Raw genomic sequence first — 17110 nt, 5'->3', positions numbered from 1 at the left:
GGGAAAACATTTAACTTGGTAGCTTACAGGTGCTGTATGTAAGATTTTGACTCTACTAAAGCATTAAATACCATAATATGTTTGCAGATATTTAAGAAACATACTAAGTTAACATATTTGTTCATCTGAAAAACAGTGCTACAGTCTGTATGATGTATTTCTGTTGCTTTTTCAGATGAAATGCTTTCTTCTTATACTGTACCACCTGGTGGACGCTGTTATTAGCATAGACATAAATAAATAGGCTAAGTATTTATGATGTCTATGGTTATTAGTGCGCGTTTGAACTGCCAAAAGCCCAAAGTAACCTATACTTCACTTTGACCATAAAAAAATAAAAATGAAAATACTTCACTTTGATAAACTCCTAGGATTAAACAATATGTTATGTAAAATATGTTATGTATTGCTAGGCTTATAAATTAAACCAGTCTAGCTGGCTCAAATATGTTCTGTGCATGAATTAAATGATGAAGAACAGCAGTTTGAAGATGAGTTTTCCTTGCGCTGTAAGCCTTACCCATTCTACTGTTTCAAAGTGTTGGGGACTGTGTGCAACATGCTGCTGTGACCATTATTTTATTCAAAACGAAACATGAGCAGAAGTATTGCTCCATACCGCACTTCCTTAAATGGCATCAAATTGAAATTAAGGGAAAATGCACATTTAGACATAAATAACAGCCATCACAAAGTGATACATGTTTTAATGCATCATGTATCATGATTCAGTGTAATTCATCAAGAGAGGGACAAACAAAACCACACTATAAAGTTAGAAAGATATTTCAGATGATGTTGGGGCCTAAAGGTGACTGTGGTCTCTGTGGTTCCAGTGTGCATGCTTCACATACGGCTCCTTCAATACTGTCTAAAAGCCAAGTTTTAATGCATCCACCTCAAGGTGTCTCTACCAATGTGTCAGCGCTGTGGCCCCTTGGAAGAACCCCTACCTTTACCAAACAGGTGTCCAACTGTGACTTACCTCCAAAAGCAACATGGCCATGATAAACGAGGAGCACTGTATGAGGGCAGATCGGCGTCTGACTCCATGTCCAGCCTTAAACAATGCCTTTATATCAACTATCTGCAAATGATGGCAGTTTTTCTGTCCCTTAAATCCTTCTTTCCAGTCCTACAGGGGCACCATGTCTTTGTCCAAACTTCATAATCTGCCAAGGAGGTCTCAAGGAATGAAAAGCACACTGTGCACACCTGTATACCTTCCCTCTGGTTGCTCTGCTCCATTAGAACGGGGTTCAGACACACTCCCTCTGTTTAAATCTAAATTTAAAAAAAAAAAACATCTCTTTCACCAAGCATTCGAATAATGCATCTCATAATTTGTGACTGCAGTAGTATCTGATCAAATGTGCATTCTTATTCTTTAGCTTGGGTTAAACTAATTAATTTTACTTTGTTGGATCAGCAGCTAATGATGTCTCTATGTGTTTCTCTGTTTCTGCTGGGATCTTCATCCCGTGGTAACTAGGATTTACACAAGCTCCAGTCTGGATCCAGAACACCTGAGAAGAGATGATGCTGACCCTCAGAGGACCTCAGATGATGCTGACCCTGAATCAACAACAGAACTAACAATTATTGCTACAAGTGTGACTGCATCATATAATAATTATTAATTAATAATATTAGTAATGTTCATCGTCTGGTTGACTACGTCTTTTATTTTTTTTCTGAAAATTCCTGTCATACGCACACAAACTGACAGTCACCACTTATAAGCTACTACTAAATATTGAAGAAACTTAATTTTCTGTAAAGTTGCTTTGCAATGATTTGTATGGTAAAAAAGCACTATACAAATAAACTTTAATAGAATTTAATTGAATTAAACTTGAATATTTTGTTGCAACCATATTCCATACAACGATTTCTACCACAACTTTACTTAACAATTCAACAAATTAAATGCATTTAATTATTTTTATCAAATGTCTTACTATTAAGGATGTGAAAAAGGACAGATTATCATAATTAGAGTTAAAGTTGAGAACAGGAACAGAGATGTTTTAATTTGTTCACACTGACTCAGCGAAGCTCATAAACACCTAAAGCTGTCAGATAGAGTGCCAAGTAAAAAACAGTGTCAAAGTCCAGGAGAGTATGAAAGACGTTGTCAGAAGTGTCCATCTAACATCAGTGATTCGGCCGTAATGTTATGAACAGGGGCTTAGCCACCTAACCTAACCTAACCATCTTTTCAGAAGTGAGGGGGACAGAAATCACACACACACACACACACACACACACACACACACACGCACACACACACACACACATAACATTATGATATATCATTTCTGTAATCTATATAGCCTACTAGTCAACAGTTTTTTAACAGTAAGATTTTTAATGTTTTGAAAGAAGTCTCTTCTGTTCACAAAGCCTGCCTTTATTTGATCCAAAGTACAGCAAAAGCAGTAATATTGTGAAATATTTATACTATAAATAACTGTTTTCTATTTGAATATATTTTAAATGTAATGTATTCCTGTGATCAAAGGTGTATTTTCAGCACCATTCCTCCAGTCTTCAGTGTCACGTTAATCAGAAATCATTCTAATATGATGATTTTTTCAGCATTCTTTGATGAATAGAAGGATCCAAAGATCAGCATTTATGTGAAATAAAAAAGCTTTCGCAACATTATACACTATATCATTCGAAAGCTTAGTCAGTATATATATATATATATATATATTTTTTGTTAAATAATTATAGAAATTAATACTTTTATTTAGCAAGGATGATAAAGACATCATTTTACAAGAGATTTCTATTTCAGATAAATGCTGCTCTTCTGAACTGTGTATTCATTAAAGAAACCTTTTTTTTCTTTTCTTTTTTTTTTAGCAGCAAATCAGTATATTATTTTTGAAGGATCGTGTGACTGGAGTATTGATGCAAAAAAAAAAAAAAAAAAAAATTCAGCTTTGAATTCTCAATAAATTAAATTTTGAAGTATATTCAAATAGAAAACAGCTATTTTAAATAAGCTAGTAAACATATTTCAACATTTCACTGATTTGCAGTACTTGGATCAAATAAATGCAGGCTTGGAGAACAGAAGAGACTTCTTTAAAAAACATTAAGAAGCTACTGTTCAATAACATTTGACTGGTAGTGGATACTATAGGCAACTTTAACTTTTCTCGAATTTCTAGCTTTTAATTGGCTTAGAAATCTATAACTGCTGGACAACAACAAATAATAATGACAATTTTGGTTGGCCAACAAATGCCAGTTGACAATTGCGCAGTGTGAATGTGCAAAGACATGATCTGAGAGAATTGGCGACACCCGTGAGATATTTGGCATGCTAAATATCTGGACCTGTCGGCAAAATCCTGCTGTGTGAAAACTATGTTGGTGATGACCAACAGCCAATGAGAGAGCAAGATAAAGAGCAGCGAGGAGAAAGTTATAGACCACAATATCAGCAAGCATGGCTACATTTGAGAAAAAAGGCTTCTTCTCTGTCAATTTGAACCCAAGAAATGGAAGAAAAATGTGTAGAAATCCCCATCCATTTCCTCCTCCATATTCTTATTTTTCTTGTTTTTGCTGTAAATCAGCACGCAGTCTGAACTCGGCTTTAGCTGTGTATTTGATTAGACATGTTTAAATGAATGGGGGCATGTTTAAATGAGCCGTTTAAATGATTGAATCTTCACTCTGATGAAGAATATCTCTTTGGGTTTGAGACTTTATTCTTTGCAACTTTACAGATCTTCTTTATGCACCAAGAGCTTTTAACACTTCACAGAGAAAGGAAAACATTAAATTGCAATATATGACCTCTTTAACATTTAAATTACCGCCCTTTATCCGCCCACATTCAACCATATATAGACAATGCAAATTACCTCATTGGCCATGCATATTAAAAGGAGCAAGGAAATTTGTGTTTTTTAAAAACAAAATCATGGCAGCAATGGAAATCAAGAGCAAGAAGCGAAATTTCTCTGAGGCAGAAATAGAGGTTCTTGTGAGTGAGGTGGATGAAAGGAAGGCTATTTTGTTTGGTGGCCACAGCAGTGGAATTACCAATAAAAAAAAATATTTAGAGTGGCAACACATCACTGCTGCGGTAAACGCAGTTGCTTCGGCAAACAGGACGGTTCCAGATGTAAAAAAGAAGTGGTCCGATCTTAAGGTGGGAGCAAAGAAACGGCTTGCCTCTCACCGACAGTGTGTGTGCGACTGGTGGGGGCAAAGGCGGCCCCGATTTGTCCCCAATGGAGACCCGAATGGCCTCAATTCTCGGCCAAACCAGTGTGTGTGGCATTGTGTCTGAGAGGGAGGGAGACACAGATGTGCTGGATACAGGGGAACCAGGTAAATAACTTTATTGCTTGTGTGCTCAATGAAACAAAATAAATTATACACTCAAAAAATTCAACTAGCCATTTGTTTGATTTGCAAAATACAAATATGTCTGATTAATAAGAATATAACACGTTTACTTATGTTAAATGATTCATTCTTGTTATTTGTAACTAAATTATTATTCGAAGCAGTGCAAGTTTACTTGATTTGATTAGATGCATAATGGGTGCTACGAATAAATCATGTTCATTCAACAATTTATTTTTTTGAGTGTACAATTGGTTTAGTCCTTATTCTTGCAGAGTCTGTGGGAGACCAGTGTGACGAAACTCCCAGCGCAGAGTCTGCAGGGGCTATGGAGTTTCCCGAGGTCCCCAGCACAAGTGCGTCCCGACCGTATGGCACGACGGGAAGTGGCCGGGTGCTGACTGAGGCTGTTCTGCAGACACAGAGAGACACCATTAATGCAATTACTGTAATCGCAGATGAGCTTAAGCAAATAAGGGTTGTGCTGGGTAACATTGCATCTACATTAAAAGATCTTGTTAAAAAATGAACCTTTGCACTGTTCTTCACAAATGGTGCATTACTTCCTGACGGAGCCTTGCTCCCTGATGATGTCCTTCTTGTTGGGGAGGGGGGTGACCGGGACCTATGAGCAACTTGTAAATATTGTAAATATTGAAATATGTCAAAGTAAATTTTGCCATTTTACAAAGGGTTAATTCCCTTTATCCACAGTCAGTTCCTCAACTCACCATCAGTGTCGCCAAACTGCTCTGTCTTCAAAATGTGCGTACGAATGGGTCAGAGTTTGCGTGTAGGTGCTCATATTTTCACGTCAAGTTTTTCTTTAAAAATCCCACCTTTTGCGCAGGAACTGGCGTACACATGTTTTCAGCCCCGTTTTGTGCGTACGCAAGCTTTATAAATGAGGCCCCAGATCACACAGGCAGTTACAGATGTGTGCAAAAGCATAATGAAGAAACTAATATAACCAGTTAATGCAGAAAATCCACTGCCATATGATGGAGCTCAAAATGGATAATGAGAATTGATTTATTATTTTATTTTTTATGTTCCTTGAATAAGCATTACAGTCTTCATTGCACCTTTGAGCATTTTTGTATCATGCCACCATAAAGATGTTTAATTAAGATAGATTTTGTGACATTTGTCCTTGTTTGTACAGAAGCAGCAGGTCGCCTGAGTCGGACACACATCACTTTCACTTTGAAACACTAGAGAGGAGATAATTATTTGTAACCATAGAAACAAGCATAATCAAACTTAATAACATAATCAGAAACAAAGGAAACCGATGAAGACAACTTTAAATGATGACAATATAGAATCTGATATAAGCTAAATGGTTGATTTAATTTAATCAAAATATTTTTAGCATGAATATAAAGATTTTATTTTAGCTTTGTTTAAGCATAAATACTTGGCAGAAACTTATTTTAAATTCATAACAGTTATTGTAATCCTGAGATATGTGAACAATGTGAAATTATAACATTGGCCACTGGGGTTAGGGTTAGGGTTAGGGTTAGGCCATTTGGGACGTTTTATGCTGCAAACATTTTTCTATACCCTTCCCCAGATCTATGTCTCAATACAATCCTGTCTGAAGTCTACAGACAACTCCTTGGACTTCATGGCTTGGTTTGTTCTCTGGCATGCAGTGTTTACTGTGGGTCCTTCTGTAGACAGGTGTGTGCCTAGTAACTATGCAAATAACAAATAAACACCTCTTGACTCTTGAACAGAAAACAATAACAACAGCCAATTCTGCGAATTATTTAAAGAAAGTGATTGCTAATTTTTTTTCTTCAGCCATTTCTTTCTTCCACAGCAAAAATGAGCATTAGAATGATTAATAGTTATTTTTTTAACTTTTTTTTTAAATTCACTGATATATTTAAACAAAGGAAATTACTGTAAAAGATAATGATGGAGTCTCACTTCTAATACTTCAAATTTACATAAGATTTAATGATTAAAGTATCTGTAAGTTAGTTAGAAAGCTTCTCTTTTTTGTTGAATCTGACACAAAGTCAGTGAGGATTTGTAAACCTTGAATCCAGCATAGAGGGGTTCAGTAAATGTGGTGTTGTATGTGTGTAAGTGTGTGAGTGTGTGTGTGTCAGAGACACTGTAGAAGGACAGAGTGCCTGCCTCCCAGTCCAGATACACTCCTACTCTATTAGACAGTGGCGAAGGGGCAGGTAAGTCAGTTCGTTTATTATTGTGCCAGACAGTGAATCTGTTATCAGAGAAGTCCAGACTCCAGGATTTGTCATTGTATCCAAACCTACATTCACTACTTCCCTTCCTTTCGATTCCTTTGTATGCCACTGCTGCATGTCCCCAGTCGCTCCATTCAACCTCCCAGTAACAGCGTCCAGTCAGACTCTCTCGACACAGGACCCGCTCACCAACAGCAAATCTCTCTGGATGATCAGGATATGACTGCGGCTCTTTCACATATGTTGCCCTCCTGTTCTCATCAGTCAGAATGATGTAATTGTTTGCTGTGTTTGGATCCAATGTGAGATCACAGGCATCTGAAGACAAGATGACAGATGAGAAATGTGTCAAAATAGTTTGCATAACTTTTTCTTATGTATGAGAGACAGAGAATGAAACAAGACCTACATTTTCTCAGTCTTGGAGTGATTCTAAAAGGGCCCCCATGGTCCATACTAAAGAAAGAAAATGTTTGATTATTTAGAAAGTAGACAAGTAATACTAAGAATATGAGTAACAATCACTGATATATGCTAACAACTCCAAACCCATCTAAAGTCTATTATGCATCAGTGCTAATAGTAACAGTCTATGTCCACATCTCTTCTTCCTACAATAAGACACATTTAAAGTTGTGTAAAAGCTGGATTATAAAAAAAGGATTATATTTATCATAACCAAACCATATGTGTTTGAATCCAGAATGTAAAATGATTTATTTCTCTCTCAAGGCATAATCAGGAGTGTTACAGATAGATAGATAGATTTAATTGATTAATTGATTAATTAGTTAATGTTAACAATAAACCTTTCATTAACACACACAAATCAACATATCAGCTTCCATGCATACTTGAGTATCTGCAGTTTATAGTGTGGATCCTGCAGTTTGTGTTTGAGCAGCTGGACTCCTGATGGTCCTGGGTGATTGTAGCTCAGATCCAGCTCTCTCAGGTGTGAGGGGTTTGAACTCAGAGCTGAAGACAAATAACCACAGCCTTCCTCTGTCACCATACAGCCAGACAACCTACAGACACACAACAACAGAAAGATATTCTACAGATATATATCAACAAACAGGTCATCTACATACACAACTACAGCCTTTCTCTGTCACCATGCAGCCACACAACCTACAACGTAAAAAATTATACACTATATTTACTCAATAAAATAGTTATTAAAATAGTAAAAACAGATTACAAGCAATATTATTAATTAAATTCAACACATAGGAATTGATTAGAATTAATTAAATGAGATGCTCAGGACTTAATTTGTGCCGGAACAAGCAGGTTCCGGATCCGGCACCTCATTTTGGCAGATCCCTCTCCTCCGGGTCAGAGTTTTTATATGGCAGAGTAGAGCCCTGCCTTTCAACCCGGGCCTGACTATTTTACACCCTTGGACCTGGCTTCGGGCAAATTTTCACGTCATAGTTCAGACGCAGTTTGGGTCTGTTTTAGCCTTCTATTTATTTTTATATTTTAGACATCCAACAATAAGTGATGAATAATAATAATAATTGCCATGCTGGTGGCAACAACACAAGACCATGCTACCGCTACTGTCAAGAGCGAATAGACATTGTTTCAGCAGCAGCAGTATGTAGGCTATGGTGCATGACTTAAGCAGATGAACAGTTGCTGCATTCAAATACATGTAATAAGCTTAAGCTTGTCGCAAAGGACCAGCAAAAGTATCTGCCATAAATGTGACAGGGGGAAATACTAAGGAGATAAGCCATCTTCTCCTTAGACAAGCCTTTAGAGAGAAGTACATCTTTATGGATTATGATTATAATTAAAGTGTTTTTGTTTCATTTCCTTAAGTAGACTGTGGCGAGTGGGGCGGGGTCGAGGGACGTGGGAACAAGGAGTGAGGCCGGCGGAATGATTGGGAAATCAGCGACACCTGCGACCCACCGCCAGTCTCGAGTCCCACGTAGGAGATGGAAGGATATAAAACTGGAGCGATGACAGTGAAGGATGAGAGAGGAACAGGCCTGGGCTTTTAGTTTATGTTTTGCTTTTTATTTGTGTGCATTAGTCGTCCGTGAGGGGCTGATGCGCTGTTTTGTTTATTTTGTGATTATTAAAGTTTCATTTTAATTGTGCGCCGGTTCCCGCCTCCTTCTTCCCGATGATTATGGAGTTTATATTATTACAGTGGTGCCGAAGCCCAGGAGAAGGAGGGACGCGCTGCTGAAGATCCTTCACCGCTGTGGTGAATCCGCGGTGCCATCGAGCTGGCGAGGAGTGTGCCGGCATGGACGCTCGAGGCGGTGGGCTGGAGCGAGTTGCCGGGGATGGGCGAGCTCGCTGCTGGCCGCCTGCGATGTGGAGGGGCGGATGCCATCCGTGAGGGAGCGGAGGAGTCGGCGCCATTCGCCAGAGAGCCGGAGCCTGCTGCCGTCCGCCTGAATGGGGAGGAGCAGGGAACGGGGGACTCCTGCCGGCTGCCCAAAACCGGAGGAGCCGTCCACCGGGCGGCGGAGGAGTGTCGCGCTGTCCGCCGAGGGCCGTCCAGTGCCACCGCCAGGCACCGCGGAGGAGATCACCCAGTTGGTGGAGGGCCGAGCAACAGTGCGTCTGGGAACCGGATTTTTTTTTTTTCCTCTCTCCCCTCTCTCGTCTCTGTCGCTCCTCCTTCCATCTCCTTTTCTCTCACCTCGTCTGTCCTACCCCCAGGTTCCCGCAGGTCCTAGTGAGCAGGAACTATCCAGACTTCATAACCCTATTATAATCTGTTATAATTATTTTAAATCAGAGGCTTTTACAAATATTTAACCGATTATAAATATTAAAAAGAACTATATAACACCCTTGGATCCTCGAGCTCTCAGCGAACCTCGTCACTCCACCCGCCTCCACTTAGACTGACGCGCCGTGCACAGCCTGGAGGAGACAGATCTCTGCTTTAAGAGCAGACAAATAATTGTTTGAATAGTACAGCATTTCTTTACTCAAACACTATGCCTTTTTTTGTGTGTTTGAAGACTGGAGAAGTACGTTTTTTTTGCCATCTAGCCAATATAATTTTTGGTCCTAGGTTGTAGAACCCTGCATTTTATCCCAAGCTAGATGAGGCCCAACTCATTTACACCCTTAAGGTTGGGCTTTGGGCCAAGTTTAGGGAAATTAAATGAAATATAACCATCTTGCCATTAAAAACAAAATTGAACTATTTTAATGGCTGCAACAGCATGCTTTGTAATGGGGAAGAGAGAGAGAAAAAAAGTAATGGGCAGAGAATTTTGGCAAGCTGTTGGACAAGGGCCAGGGCCGGGCTAGGGCTTTGAATTGAGGCCTGTGTAGGACTCTAATAGGGAGGAACTTGCATTCTGAAAATAGGTGTCAGTCACCTGGCACCACACAAGAAACAGGATGCTACAGGATACCATGGCCACATCTGCCCCATAGCATCCATCCCTAATGGAGATGGAGATGTGAGGGAAAACCAGAGGAGACAGTGGGTTAACCTGACTGAGGCAAAAAAGTATATTTTGGCTTGGCTGTACCTCTGCCAAATCAACTTACGCTGCCCACAGCTGAAACTATTGACTCCACTCATGCTGGAGACACATTTTGGTCCAATCCCATAACACCAGTGGTAGTCTGACTAGCAGAAAATACTTTTTTGGGGGTTCAAACTCAGACCCAAGCTCATTAAGTTAATGAGAACATAATCTCACTGTTGAGCAGATCTATAATTGGACCTTTTGGAGACCAGAAAATAATCTCTGGAAAGGTGGAAGGTGGGGGAGGGCACACCCCTGAAATGAAGAGAATGAGTATGGAACTGATTGTATCACCATTGTTCTACTTTGCATTCAGCTGCCCTCCTGCAGTGTTAAGCTGGATGTGCTAGTGCTAAAAAGGACATTACATGAATCCCTAAAAGGTCCATGAGAGGATGAGGAATGGCACAACTGGCTGAGATGGACTGCAAATAATAATAATAAATAATTATAATAAGCATTTTCTTGCCTGAAGCTTATTTTTTCTCCTCTAGCGTAAGTCTGTCGATGGAGTACATTTACTTATGTTAACACGTTTTTACTCACCTCAGTATCTCCAGCAGACAATTTTGACTCTTCAGGCCATCAGAGAGCAGCTTCACTCCTGAATCCTGTAGGTCATTGTTACTCAGATCCAGTTGTCTCAGAACAGAGTTTGAGGACTGAATAGATGATGACACAATTTCAAAATCCTGAGCAGTGAGATTACAGTCAGCAAAACTATGGGGAAAAATACAAGGAAGTAGGTTGTCACTAATTGTATTTATAAATATATCAGCCAAGGACGAGTGAAGTATACAAATGCCATGTGATTTTTAGATATTGTAAGTATTCTAAATCTTTTATCACAAATTTAACACTCACTGAGCTTTTGTGCAGTTGATCACAGCTATTATTAATCTTCCTCTACCCTCATCTGATGTGTTGTATTTCTTGAGATCCAGCTCATCCAGTGGCTCCTCAGACATCTGAAGCATGTAGGCAATTGTTGAGCAGTGAGCAGCTGAGAGTTTATTCTCTGAGTGTTTGTCTGAATTCACAAATTCCTGAATCTCTCTGGACAAAGCCTGATCTTTCACTTCCAGCAGACAGCGAAACAGATTGATGGATCTTTCAGTGGAGAGCCCATGTCCATCTTTGATCTTCTCTGTAATATACTGTGTGGTTCTCCTGATGCTCTCTGAGCTGTTCTCTGTGTGTGTCAGTAGATCTTGTAAGAGTCTCTGATTGGACTCCAGTGAGACGCCCAGCAGGAACCGCAAGAGATGATCCAGGTGTCCAGTTTCACTCTCAAGGGCTTTATCCACTGCACCTTTGAGCAAATTTTGTACTGAAACAAAATTGTTTAGTCCCTTCATAGTTGTACTTACATAAAAATAAAACACATGAAAAGCTGCAAGAAACTCCTGAATGCTCAGATGAATGAAGCTGTAGACTTTCCTCTGATGAAACACCCATTCCCCCTTAAAAATTTCAGTGCAAATACCAGAATACACTGAGGCATCAGTGACATCTATGCCGCTCTCAATTAGGTCCTCCTCATAAAACATCACATTACCTTTCATCAGCTGTTTGAAAGCCAGTTCAGCAAGTTTCACAATAACTTCTCTATTGGACTGCTGGAGTTTGTCTGGATGTCTCTCCTCATACTTCTGGTTCCTCATGTTGATCTGAATCAGCAGGAAGTGGATGTACATTTCAGTCAGAGTTTGAGGGATTTCTGCACTCAGATCTTCTTCCAGGAGCTTCTGAAGCACAATGGATGAGATCCAGCAGAATACAGGGATATGGCACATAATGTGGAGGCTTCTTGCTCTTCTAATGTGTGAAATAATTCTTCTAGCTTGATACTGGTCACTGATTATCTTCCTGAAATATTCCTCCTTCTGAAGGTCATTGAATCCATCGATTTCAGTTAGACGGTTGATATATTTGGAGGGGATCTGATTGGCTGCTGCTGGTCTGGAGGTAATCCAGATGAGAGCAGAGGGAAGAAGTTCTCCTTTTATTAGGTTTGACATCAACACACCCACTGATGAAGTCTCAGTCACATCACAAACTTTCTGAGCGTCTGAAAACATCAGTGTGATTCTGCTTTCATCCAAACCATCAAAAATAAACACAACTTTACACTCCTCGTAAATCTGTGAGTCCAGATCTTGAAGTTCAGGATGAAAGTTCAGCAAAAGTTTGAGAAGACTGTACTGATGATCTCGGATCAAGTTCAGCTCTCGAAATGGAAGCACAAACATGAAATCTACATCCTGATTGGCTTTTCCCTCTGCCCAGTCCAGAATGAACTTCTGCACAGAGATGGTTTTTCCGATTCCAGCGATGCCTTTAGTAAGAACAGTCTTGATCTGCTCTTTCTCCTCACATCCTGCTTCAGCGGAGGCTTTAAAGATGTCATTGCAGTAGACTGGAGTGTCTTGTGAGTGTTTTGTTCTGGCTGTTTTCTCCATCTGTAAAACCTCATGTTCTTCATTCACTCCTTCACTCTCACCCTCTATGATGTAGAGCTGTGTGTAGATCCTGTTCAGAAGGGTTTCATTCTCTTGGTGTTTGATTCCCTCAAATAATCTCTCATACTTGTTCTTCATGCTGTTTTTGTGTTGGTCTTTGCCTCTCTGAAGGTGATCATTCACTGGTTGGCCCATGACAGCTACTTGTGTGTCATCTACCCTGAGTTCAGAGGGCACTGGTGCATCACTGAAGTCATTGGGTTGAGACATAGATCTGTTACTCTTCACAGACACAGAACAGGTTTCTGAAGTCTCTGATCCCTGTCTTCTGCTAATGCTGCCAAAATCAAACAAAACAACATTGTATTCATACATTTTGCTTACCTTGAATGATCTTCAGAATTACATTGATTCATTTACAAATAAGGAATACCATAAAAATGTTCCCAAGACAAGAGAAGTGCTTTAGACATCTGGGGATTAGATATTAGACACATTGCTTGTGTTTTCAAGAGAACAATGTTTATGTGTGGTTAGTGAAAAATAAGGTTAATTCACTTAAATAAGGCCATAAAACACATACAGTACATTTTGTCTCAAGACTTTTAAGAACTGGATGTGGTAGACTACATTTTTTGCTATAAAATTATGTAAAAATCATCATGCTCACTCAATCACACTATATATCTGAAGAGACGGCAGAAAGTGCATCCTGTTTGTTTTCTTTATTTTACAAAAGCACATTGTTTTGTTATTATGAGTCTATACAAATAAAGGTAGACCCTTTTAGAGTTATTTGCAGTCTTTTTGGCGTTGGTCGAGCCCAGACACGTTTTAGTCAAGTACTCACAGAACATTTTTTAGATTTTACTTTAAAAAGGACTTCACTTCAGGTAAAGACTATGCCAAATGCTAAAATGGTTAGTGTATTACCTGGGGTCAGAGGTCAGTGTTCCATCACTGAATTTAGAAGGATCATTATTCATGGATGCATTACTCTTTGTAGACATACAGCTTGATCCAGAAGATGGATAACTAATTTTACAGGCAGTGCCCTCATCTTCTCTCTCATTATGGCGACTCATTTTAAAGTCACTGTCTTCACAGTCTAAAAAGAATGTTGAGAGGTTAATTTTGGACCTTTTATGTGGGAAACAGAGTTTAAAAGTTTTTGTAATACTATGAAGTTGTTTTAATACGATTTTTTTTTAACATAAGAACAGCCACATTAAATTATTAATTTAAAGGACATACCAATCTTTTTACCTTCTTAATAATTTGATAAATGAATACTAGTTCATTCTAGTACACTCAAAAAAATAGCTTGTTGGTCTAACTTATTATTACTTATTACTAAATTATGACACACATTTCGACGCATTTAAACTGATTTATTTGAACTTGGATTTAGTTAAATGTACTGATGAGTAAAATTCATGCTAATTTAATGAGATCACAACAATTACACTGGACATATTCTGTGAATATTCCCTGAAATTTTTATTTTTATGAAAATAAAAAAGGCCTCTTAAGAGTTTAAGTTTTTAATGTTTAGTATAGTTCAGACAACATAAAATAGTTTTGTTGTTGTTGTTGTTGTTGTTGTTGTTGTTTTTGGTTACCATTGTGGTGAAGAGTAGAGCTCTAGATTAGGTTGTCAATAGGTGCATACACACAATTATGTTCTATGATCGTTTGATTGTGAACGGTAATAATGCTGACAATATATAGACTGTGTAAACCATGTGCTTGTCACGGATTTGCCAGGTCCTCCTGCACTCACAACCACTTATCCCCGATCACAATCACCTAACTTTTAATTTGCAGCACCTGTCACTCCTCATCATGCACTCACTACAAAAACCAGCCACAAACACCCAGTCACTGTCCGGTCTCATCTATGCAACTTTGAGTACATGTGTGGACACTGCTATCCATCCCTCATCTGCCATATACGATCACCCATTCAATAACCCATTCAAGCTTTGATTTCATCTCTGTCTCCGTAGTCTTCTGTGTGTCACAGTGCTGGCCCTCAAACCTATTTTTCTTTTTTTTTAATTATCATATTTATTCTTATGAGAGTGTAACAGGCAACATAACACTTGTTCAGTACAACATAATACTAAGTTCAGTTTTTGCAGCATGCAAGTACTGATCAAGCAAAAATGTTCTCATGACATTAGCATAGTTACAGCTCATGTGGCCTATAATCTAACCACAAAGTCTGTACTTCACCATATTGGTAACCTCAAAAATAATCATAAACATAAACTCTTTTAAATGTCAAAAATAACTAAACAACAAACTCTAATATGTATTTCCCTTTAGCAAAAACACATTAAACAGCACTTAATTTCAACATTTATTCTTCTGGTCTATCCCTACGCAAAGCATGCTGGGAACTAGAAATCCACTGCCCAGTTTCAGTCAATGCAACATAAATGATTCATGTAGGCCCAACTTAACTTCAAAGGTTTAAGTTAAAATTTTACAAATGTCATTTCAATTAACATAATAAAATTGAGTGCAATTGACAACTGAATAAAAAACTAAAGGTTAATCTTGTTTTAGCTTATTTGAAGTAAACTGAGCAAACAATTTAAATCTTTTTTTTTTGAGTGTATGAACAAATATGGTTGTTTAAAAGTTATATTAACTTTCCATTCATGCTGAAATTATTCTTTGTGGATCAGAGTTCCTTGTTCCTGCCTTATTGTGCTTTGGTCATAATAAAAAATAGTTGCTTTTACTTAAAAGAAAGAGACTGTACCCTTAAATTATTATTTTTGCCATGACAGTCACATGCCAAAGGCAAGTCAAGGGAGGAACTGACGCTCAGTCACAACAAAATGCCAAAACCACATCATCTGCAAAGAGGAACTGTTAATCAATAACAGCAAAACACTCATACAAAATTCTGGGCAATGAAGCCATTATACAGGCTCGCTAAGATACTTTACAGGAACTTATTTTGTGTTTGTTTTTACTTCTTTTTAATAATAATTATTAAATAATATATACAGCTTATACTCTAGATGGCATATGAATAAATTAATAACAATATTTATATTAATACACAGTTATTAAACAGCTATTAATTCATTTGTAACACTGTGAGTTGTTGATTAAAGTAAAGATTTTTGAAGTTGTTGATTTATATATATATATATATATATATATATATATATATATATATATATATATATAAATTTCTAAACATATTACTTTGTAATATGTAATACTTTCTAAATATGTTTAGAAATTTACAATAGTTTTAGAACTAGTATTTGAACACTAATTTAGTAATTTGGATGGAGTAGAAGTAGAGTATTCAGCACTGCTTTTGTACATATTTTAAGTAATATTTATCACATTTGTATTATAGTTAAACACAACCAATTATACACAAAAATCAATTATGCATTTTCAATGTATAGTCTTTTTATAGTGTTCAATATTATATACCAATTATATATAATAAGTAAAAAGCAAAAAAAAAAAAAAAAAGTATTTTGGTCAGACCTAAGATTATAAGCAATTATACAGACATATAAGGTGAAAAAACATGTTAGCCTGAATGCACTGTAAATCGCTTTGGATAAAAGCGTCTGCTAAATACTTAAATGTAAATGTAAATATAAGAGGTTAACCAAAAATTGCACACAAAAATCATCTGGATTTGAAACCTGTTGTAAGAAAGAAAAATAAAACAAATTCATATTTTCGCAGCATGTTTATATTAAGAATAAGTTCTGAACTTACCACAGAATATGCAGCCGTTTCAATGTTCAGTGTTAACAGTTTTTTGCCTTGGGATAGTTTCTTAAATTCTCTTTTACTTTCAATTCCAGGCATAAAAAAACCCACTAGGTCATACTCTAGTGACACAGAGCAGCATTACATTATCAGAGTGGTTTTGTTTTAAGATAGCTTGGCTGACTAAATACACAGAGTAGTTCAACTTAAATTACTGTAAAATAGATTTATTTAATAAGGTATATTAATAACTTTTCCCGTCAGTCACCAGTATTAAGCTTCCTACCAGATTAAGATGCCCTAAAAGTAGTTAAAATCATCTAAAATTACAACATCGAAACATTTTGTGAGGCAGAGAATAAGCTGTTGAGACTACTGCACTAAAAATGTTAAGGTAAGAGAAACTATTTTCCTTTTGTGACGCACATACTACAGCTATTAACTACATTGTTAAAGTGTGCTTAAGTGACACAGTAAGAAAATTTGACTTTCAAACTGCAAATTCCATGGTTTCCAAGGTTTGATCTTTTTGGTGTGGTATTTTTAAGTTTATGTTGTTTTCTAGTTCCCTTTTGTGATGTGATAAAGTCTGTACAGCCATGGTAGTATTTTTTGTTTTTGTTTTTTAAGTGCCAGACTACTTCAAGAATAAAAAAATACAAAACCACAAATCTCATCCTTCAGCCACTGCAGTTTGATGGAGACCCAGGCCACACCCAGGGCCCAAATTGTGTCTGCTTTGAAGTCGAAGTATTCTGTGATGGTG

At 37.6% G+C, this 17110-nt stretch overlaps 1 protein-coding gene across 2 annotated transcripts; it reads right to left on the bottom strand.

The window, feature by feature from the left end:
- Positions 1-5188: 5188 nt before the first annotated feature.
- LOC113046154 (NACHT, LRR and PYD domains-containing protein 3-like) lies at positions 5189-16422 on the bottom strand. 2 transcript variants are annotated; one of them, XM_026207067.1, is made up of 7 exons: positions 16351-16422; positions 13519-13693; positions 10988-12922; positions 10670-10843; positions 7457-7630; positions 7012-7058; positions 5189-6920 (listed from the first exon to the last, which is right to left on the bottom strand). In XM_026207067.1, the coding sequence occupies exons 2-7, from the start codon at positions 13668-13670 to the stop codon at positions 6373-6375; spliced, it is 3030 nt and encodes a 1009-aa protein (XP_026062852.1). In that variant the 5' UTR covers positions 13671-13693; positions 16351-16422; the 3' UTR covers positions 5189-6372. The 2 variants fall into 2 exon arrangements, with proteins under 2 accessions (XP_026062852.1, XP_026062853.1); XM_026207068.1 differs by lacking the exon at positions 13519-13693 and having other exon boundaries at positions 16351-16397.
- Positions 16423-17110: the final 688 nt, after the last annotated feature.

The sequence above is a fragment of the Carassius auratus genome, chromosome 27, assembly GCF_003368295.1.
Source record: "Carassius auratus strain Wakin chromosome 27, ASM336829v1, whole genome shotgun sequence".
NCBI classification, from domain to species: domain Eukaryota; kingdom Metazoa; phylum Chordata; class Actinopteri; order Cypriniformes; family Cyprinidae; genus Carassius; species Carassius auratus.
This window is presented reverse-complemented; position numbering and strand designations above follow the sequence as displayed.

Bases quoted from the DNA above. Each gene is read 5' to 3' on its own strand.
- LOC113046154 (XM_026207067.1), bottom strand. From the start codon at position 13,670: ATGAGTCGCCATAATGAGAGAGAAGATGAGGGCACTGCCTGTAAAATT. The intron at 7,631-10,669 runs GTGAGTAAAAAC...GTGTGTCTGTAG, and splicing joins TGTCTGCTGGAGATACTGAG to GTTGTCTGGCTGTATGGTGA. The intron at 7,059-7,456 runs GTATGCATGGAA...TTCTTTCTTTAG, and splicing joins TATAAACTGCAGATACTCAA to TATGGACCATGGGGGCCCTT.